Source organism: Hydra vulgaris, chromosome 14 (genome assembly GCF_038396675.1).
Source record: "Hydra vulgaris chromosome 14, alternate assembly HydraT2T_AEP".
Lineage (NCBI taxonomy): Eukaryota > Metazoa > Cnidaria > Hydrozoa > Anthoathecata > Hydridae > Hydra > Hydra vulgaris.
Window position 1 is genome coordinate 13667501 of NC_088933.1, and position 8830 is coordinate 13676330.

General features: G+C 27.2%; 1 protein-coding gene across 1 annotated transcript; it reads right to left on the reverse strand.

Annotated features, from left to right (window-relative positions):
- Positions 1 to 163: 163 nt before the first annotated feature.
- Positions 164 to 5450, reverse strand: LOC136090737 (uncharacterized). Its single transcript, XM_065817621.1, has 10 exons — positions 4466 to 5450; positions 4028 to 4317; positions 3739 to 3948; positions 3009 to 3251; positions 2561 to 2637; positions 2181 to 2374; positions 1743 to 2069; positions 1063 to 1218; positions 726 to 918; positions 164 to 631 (listed from the first exon to the last, which is right to left on the reverse strand). Exons 1-10 carry the CDS (start codon positions 4544 to 4546, stop codon positions 312 to 314), a joined length of 2091 nt encoding a protein of 696 aa, XP_065673693.1. The 5' UTR covers positions 4547 to 5450; the 3' UTR covers positions 164 to 311.
- Between the last annotated feature and the right edge of the window lie 3380 nt (positions 5451 to 8830).

Consider the following 8830-nt stretch of genomic DNA (forward strand, 5'->3'; position numbering starts at 1 on the left):
GCATCTTTTTTGTTTATTTATACACGGTCTGAGTCGCATGTTCTCAGGAGTAGTCTGATAATATTTAAATTTTTTTAAAACTTTTAATTATTCAAAAAATAAACCAACTGCTCTCCACTAAAAACGAACGCCGTGGCCCATAAGTGCGTAAAAAAAAAAAAAATACAATTAGGGTGATATTTATTTACACCCCAGAGCCTAAAACTTATTTTATACTTAGTAATGCTTTTAATATGTTTGTGGCTATGAAAATAGCCGTTTTTAATTGCTCTTCTTTGGAGACTTTCTCAGCGGAGTCAAATGTTAGGTATTTAAGAATTTTTTAAAATAAATTTTCTTTTTTTTACACATGGTTTAAGCTGGATGTTCTCCGGGTTTGTCTTTTGGTAATGGGATTTAAGAATACTTTTTAATTGGATCGTTGGACAAGGAATTGATTGATATATATTTTTCAGTTTATTGAACTCCATGTGTATTGACTCACCGCCTTGTTCGCCATAAAATCCAAATCCCGCTCTCCATTTTTCTAAAAACGGAATAGCATGATGTTCCAGCATATGCAACTTTGGCGAAACTGAGGCCTCGGGCCAAGTTTCCCGATAAAATTGCATTAATTCGTTTATCTTCTTTTCTGAACAATTTAAATATTAATGTAATATAAGGTATAAAAAAAATCAGGAATAGCACTAAAGCATATTTTACATTATAAAAATAATAAAACTTACTTAAAATACTTAATTTTTCTGCTGAAATAGTATTTTTGGATGAAAATATGTAATAACATTGAGCAAATTTATCAAAGAGCTGCTTGTATTGTTTGCTAACTTCAATTGACTTTGTATGTATTTTTGTCCCTAAATACCCATTGTCATAAACAAACTTAGGAATAGAGTTGCATAACCGAAGTATTGAAGGTTTCTAAATAGAAAATATATTTTAATAGTTAATACTTATTTATTATTAACAAAAAATTATAGTTAATACAAAGTTTTACCCTGTTTATAATAAAATTTATTAAATAAAAGTTAAAAAGTAACAAAAACTTAAAAAGTAACATATTACTTTTAACATTTTATGCACATGATTTCCAATAAAACTTTTTCCATGATATGCTTGACGTTGAACATTAAGCTGCTGTAATATTGCCTCGATCATTTGTGTGCAAGGTCCCTGACCCTTCTTTAAAAAATATTCTTCAAGAGTATTACATAGATTTGTCTAAAAAGAAACTCGTAAAACACTATGCATATCAAAAATAGAATGACTTTAGGTTTTAGCGCATTGTTAAAAATGATGCGAAGGTTTTAGCGCATGGGCTAAAAATGACTAAAAGGTTTTTTAAAATTTTTATAGAAATTATACCTTTTTAAATTAAAATATATTTTTTGCTGCTTATTTTTTGTGATCGCTCAAAACCCCTTACGTCTGGGGCTAAAGCCACTTTTGCTCCCCTCACCACGTCACTGTTATTAACAATTGAGGTTCACATATAACAGCAAACTAAGTATTCCCATAGCTAACATTAGCATTTCAAGTTTGAACTTACTTGAGTGCCTAATAAAATTGGGCATGAGAATTTGAATTTTACGACTTTTTTTTATCCATTGGATATAACTTCTGTTAAAATTTAACAAGTGAAATTTATAATATATGGTTTCTTATTTTGAAAAATGTACAGTTTTAAGAATACAAACTTCACTATTAAGAAATTATACCTAATAAACTCTCAATCCAAAAATTACCTTTTTTTCTTTTTCATTGTTAAGTAAGTCAATTTCTTTTAAGTAAAGAGATTGAACATCGTCTACATCATCTGAATTGCTAACTGCAGCTAATAAAATGACATCATTAACCACTTGAATTTGATCATCAATATTAAGAATGTCTATTTGAAGATTCCACAACTGCTTTTGTTTATTTATAAAAACGTCATACTCTTCTGAGCATTTTATGCTGCTTTTTAGAGGTTCAGCAGCCATCATTATGTCCAATAGATGAACTTCTTTTTCAAACATGTTAAAAAAATTTAAATAAATACCAAGAGCCATGTGTAGACTAGGTAAAGACACCTAAAAAATTAAAAATAATTTATATAAAGTATAGTACTTTGATATTATTTTTGAATATCATGCTCATAGTGATTTTTCACTGTCAAAGTAAAAAAAATAATCAAAAATCACTTGGTCTAGTGGTATTTTTAAAATTGGTTCGCTTATCACATTATTGAAATTTTTTGCAATACTCTTTAGTCCTCCATTTTTCATAAACCTTTTATGATCTAAACATAAATCTTCCAATGTGCGATATTTCATCTCAGGGTCAATACATTTCATATCGTTTGCTGTCGCATAACAGAAAAGACAACAATGCCTCCCTCAAGAATAAAATAAACAATATATTGATAAGTAAAAATTAAATTACATTATTTTATATTATTAAACAGGGCCATCATTTTGAATTTTTAGGTAAGATTATTAATAATTGGTTTTGTGATTCAGTTATCTCTCTGATTTTCCTGATAAAGAAAAACTTATTAATTAAAATTTTTAAATAAAAATACCTGAAGCTCCTGAAATACCATAAAGTGCACAAAGAAACTTATAATCACCAAAAATGAATACTCTAATATTTCTATCCCTATAAATAAAACTAAACATGTTATTCGCAAATTATTGTAATAAATCTATACTCTATAGAAGTGTATAAAGATTATCAAATGAACATAAACATTATCAATATATTTTAACTACTATTCACCTTATAAAGATAATCTAAATAAAAATAATCAACAAAATAAATAAAGATCTAAAAAAAAAGGTGTAAATAAAGATAATCAGCTTGTTAAAGTCTTTTTTTTTAAATCTCTGAGTTGCTTTGTAAAAATGCCTTCACTAGTTTTACTAAACATAGCCCAAAAGATACCTAGTTATGAAGGTGATGCAAAACAAAGGGAAAAAAAAAAAGATTTTATCATACTTTATCGCAAATCGCATTTTAAGAAAACTTACTTATACTTAATTTTTTGTAGATCTTCTATTTCTTTTTCAAATCTTGAAATGGCAACTTTAATATTGATTTGATAATCCTTTGCCTCAAAAATACTAAAAACAATAGTGTTATCTTTGCTGTTTGGGTTTATGGTATTTGCTACTTGGTAAGTCATTTTAAAACTTCCTCCGCCATAATCTCCTCCTATTTTAATCTGTATCTCTTTCTCAGGGAAAAACTCGTGATAATGAAGACTTTTACAACTATAGAAAAGTTATAAAAAATATATATATATATTAACAATATATAATACATTAATATTAACAAAAATTGGCTAGTGATGATGAATATACACATTTTAACAACCTTAATACAAAACCCTCACGTATTTTACATCACATTTTGCATTAACTTATCATTATGTTGGGGGTCAAATATGTATTAGTGTTAATATGCTATATTGTCGTACTTCTATTTGTATTTGATTAAAAATAATTTTAATATTATTATTTATATTTGATCAAAAATTATTTTCAGTTCATAAAAAATAATTAAAAAAAAAAAATTGAGATTTATTCAATACTTTATTGAACACAATCAATTTGTATCAGATAAAACACACTACAACTGAATTATAGATCTGATATATCAACAATTGTTGATGACAGCTGGTTTAGAGACCAACTGGCAGTTGCTGCATGTTAAAAACATGAAATTATTTTTTTAAATCATTATTTCAATCCAAATCACCTTTCTAATTTATTAAGATGTTTGAAAATATGTGTTTGCAAATTTTCAATATAACCGTAAGATGCATCTTTAATTTCAAAGGTTCCTTTAATTTCCTTTTCAAATGTAAACGGGGCATTTTCTACAATAAAGTCACACCCAGACAGTTTTTCACTAACTATTCGTTGTGAAGCATGTGATGCTGTTTGTATATCAAAACTCTTCAGCCATCTGTAAAAAATTATTCACAATATTCTATAAAAATAAATAACATTTTTAACTAACTTAAAAACATGCAAAAATTAAGAACCTAGATATATTTTTAAGCTTTTCCCAAGGTATGCAGAGATCTGCTTTCATAGCTACCATCTTAGTTGCACTAATTGTGACTTTAATATTAGAATTAGCCAATATTTTTTCTTTTGTTTCTGATGGAAGTGAAATCAGAAGCTTTGAGGACTGGCTACAAACTGCGTCATTAGATGGACCAGACACAACTTCTATATTTCTTTTGACAATAGCATTTCTTTCTCGTACAGTTGCATTTGATGCCTCATTGCTTGTGACATATGCCTTTGGAATAGATGAAAACAAAACCGGCTAAAAAAAAAAAAAAATCTATGAAAAATATTTATTAAATGTTAAATATTTTATTAAATATTATTAATTATTTAATTTACTATTTAACAATTATGAAATATTTAATTTACTATTTAAAAAAATCAATTTTAAAATCAAAAATTTTAACTCGAGGTCTCTCACTTTTAAATGAATTTGATTTCCCACCACTTTGTTTCATCTTTTGGTCTAAGAATGTGGAGTGTAGCATCTTCAACTATTCTTGGGATATGACTACTAGCAGTTAGATTAAAAATCTCTGAAATGCTATTGTTAAAAGTATACGATGATGGTGACAAACTTGATGAAGATAATGGTGATGACAACAATATTGAGACAGGTTGTGTTAAAGATTTTTTATTGCAGGCGAGCTTATGATGTAAATACACATCGTATTCTTTTACAACATTGAATTTTGTTTTACATATAATACATTGAACAGTCAACATTTGTATAAGTGAATTTGTTTTATTGCTGGTCACGAAGTCTTCAGGCAACACAGATGTATCACATTGTGGGCATAAAGATTCATTAATGTACTTTATTTTAACATTTTCAACTATACAGAAAAAACAAGTGTTCACATTTTTTTAAAGACACCGGTTGCTTTGGTATTTTACCACACAAATTGCATATGCATAGTTGCAAATAAGGATTGAATTCATTTTTCAAATCACTACTATCTATTTCCATATTGTGTATTGTGAAAATATTTTCTTTTAAAATGCTAAACATCGAAAAAGTCCAAACTCTTTCACCTATTCTAGGATGGCCAATAAACTTTGTTTTATCTCTTATTTGAGATTTTGAAGCATTGAGACCTTGACTCAGTTTTTTTACCTGATGACAAGTATAACAGTCATCACAATGATGTGTCCATTGTGTACACAAAAGCAGAGTGGTTGATGACTTTCTTTTGATTACAATGTTAATTGTTAAGTAGCATTTGTGACAAATGTTTAAAGGGTGAACCCCTTCCACATCTATTAGTTTGATGTGAAAAATATTTTCAATTTTACTTTTTTGGATGGCTCCAATAAGGTATTTTTTTTTAAAAACAAAACAACCACAAACTCTGCAAAGGAGATTTAAATTCTTGATATGCAAATCCATCTAAAATAAGTAAATTTATAAATAAAATATTTCAACACAGTATTAAAATAATATCAAAATACTAATTAGAATTCAATACATGAATTAAATCAAAATTTAAAATTGTAAAATTAAGTAAAAAATAATTGACTATAACAAAGTTATAATTGCATACAATAAATTTATTGTATATGTAAAAAAATTGTATTTAAGACCCCCTTTATAGTCAGTAAAAAATGAGTTATATGCAAGCCAAAGCACTATTCTTAACCCTAACCATGACTGTCTAAGAATAAGATTTTGGAGAGGGTATTTTTTTTATATACAATTTAACAGGGTACATTAAATACATGTCTACTGACTACTTTTATAAAAGAAGTCAGTAGACGTGTATATAATGTACTTATTAAACTCATTTTTACTGTCTATAAGGTGGGTCTTAAATACAAAAATATTAGAATGCTAATCAAAAAATAAAATATATTAGCTCAATAAAGAAAAAAAATTATATCACAGGTAAAAATTTTAATTTATTACAAACTAATAATAACTCAAAAGATCATAACTTTTTGTAAAACTTCTTATTGTTGACCTGTGAAAATGTTAATTTTCAACAACAACAAAAATTGTAACCTGAGATGAATAAAAAGCATCAAAAAGATAAAAAATTCATAAAACTTCTTACAAAATTTCTGTCTAATTTTAACGCTCAAATTTTGAAAAATATCAATTTAAAATGTATAAACAAACAACAGTATGATACCTATAAAAGTAACTTAGTTTTAATCGTAAAATTATACATATGCATATCAATTTTCGTTGATTCTATATAAAAAACGGTACTACTATAAGTATTTTTCCCAAAAATTGTATTACAACAAAGAAACAAAAACAATTTATGCAAATAAATTAGTTGCTAAGAAAAGTTAATTCGGTTTCGAAGGTCCACAGCCATTTTGAAAATTATTCAACTTGCTTTATGCCAACGCGCTTGCGTATAATAACTTGGCGCTTTTTAGTAAAGTTTGAATGACCGTGAAAGTGAACAAAATTTTATAAAAGCACTGTTAAATAACACAGTTCATCTGTAAAAGTGTTATTAAAAACTATAACTTCTAGGGTGACTCCGCCAAACTGCTTTTTATAAGCAGAAAACCCATACAGGCCTGGATATCCCATGCAGATAGAAATTAAGTGATAAAGAAAAAAAATAAATTTGACCGATTTCAATAATTTTTTGTGCACCGCAAAAATTTTTAAAACAAAATTTTAACCATACCCTAAAAAACCTTGTTTTTTTAAACAAAATATAAAAAAAATACAATGACAATATATATTTTTAAAATCAATGATAAGTTTTGAATACAAAACAGTTAAAAAAAAAAATGTCATGTTTTTTTACCAGCTTACCACCTTAACAATTGATTGTCTTGGAGAAAATTTTGATTTATTTAACTGTGGTTCAACTTACTTATATTTATTTAATAATTAATATATTTTATAATATTTCTTATTCTCTTTTGATTGTATATTACACTTTATTATAATTTATTTAAATTCTAATGATTTTTTTTGCATTTTTTAAATTTTAATTTCGTTTTATGATGACTTTTATATCATAGTCAGAAACGTTTAAAGTTTTTTCCTGAAATTACGCAAAATGCCTAATTTGGAAGATTCGAAATTTTAACGTTCTGCCGAGCGGAAACCAATTCTAATCCCTGTGCATTCACTTTGAATAAGAATTAGTTTAAAAATTATTATTTACTTTTAATAACAAAAGTTTTTCTATAAAGCATTTTACCTTATATGAGAATAAATTTTATTAATCTTTGATATTTGTGTCAAAATCAGAAAAAAACAAGTCGGGTTGTTCAGTAGTCTGATAAACAGATTTGATTTGTTTCGAATGAGAGTGGTAGACAAGGTATCAATTTTAAAGTAGAAATGTAGACAATTTTTGCTGTACTTTGATATGCTGAAAAGGCGTTTTAATGCTAATTTTTAGACAGCGTCTAATTTATTAAAAAATTTATTGTTATAATTACAAATTTCTAAGCCGTATGATAGATTCGGTACAGTTAGAGATTTAAACAAATGGCTGATTTCATAGGCGTTCTATGATTCAACCGAATCGTAAATTTCAATTTAGAACCGAATATGAGAAATTTATCACACAACCGAAAATAGTCACGAAAAAAATTAGAACCGAAATAATTTCAATCGAATTTTCTATCGAAAGTCATAATTGTCTTTAGAACCGAAAAAATTTCGATCGAATTATCAATCGAAATGTCATAAATAATTTTAGAACCGAAAAAATTTCGATTAAATTTTCGATCGAAAGTCGTGAAATAAAGTTTTTAAATTAAATTAAAATAAAAAATGAAAGAATTTTGTAATTCGATCCAAATTTTTTCGGTTGTAAAATTCGGTTCTAAAACTTTCGACGCAAGAAAGGATTTTGTAATTCGATCCTGCAATGAAAGTGTACTTTTCGGTTCTAAATTTTTCGGTTGTGAAATATTTCGGTGATATTTTCGAGGATAAATATTTCGGCTCTATCACGTGACACGGATTTCATAAGGAGATTGGTTAAAATTGAGTAATTGATTCGTTTACATTGTTGCTTAGAGTGTAGCTATATTTTGTGTATGGTCTTAATTATCAAAGGTTGCATTACTTTATGATTGAGATGTAGGTAAGAACCGATAATTTGAATTGTGTTTTTTGTGACTGAACTTTTACCGGAGATAATGAACTCGGTTTTTTTAGTGTTAAGTTTGATATAAAGGTTTTTAAATTGTGTTTGGTTATACTGCTAAAAGTGGTAAACTGTTGCTGTAATAAAGTTTTTAAAAAACAAGTTTCAGTTATCAAAGCTATCAAAGGCCTTGTTTGCATCTAAACTACAGATATATACTGATGCATTATTATTATTATTGTTGTGTTTTATTCTTTCACTCAAAAGAAGTTCTGCATGAAGTGTTGAACTATTTTGCTTGAAGCCAAACTGATAAGAGAAGCTACCTGATTTTTCTAGACATACTGCATGAGAATACATTTGAAGAGTTTTGTTAAAATAGGTATGATACTATTTCTGCAACAGTTATCTGGGTTATCAAGAGAGTTTTATTATTATTTATTAAGATTTTTTTTTTTGTGTGGTTATTAAGGTGCTCCCAGAGATTATAGTCTAATCACAGAGCAACGTGGAAGAACATTTAACAAGGAAACTCACGTCTCCTTTCTAAACAATAATGCTTATTGGGCTAGAGCTAGTGTCAAGCCTCTGTCCTCTTGTCTCATCCAGAACAAACTACTGCGCCACGGCTCCTTTGTAGCAAGATTTGTCAGTTGGAACAATTATAGAAGTTGATTAGTACTCTGAGACTGCTCTATT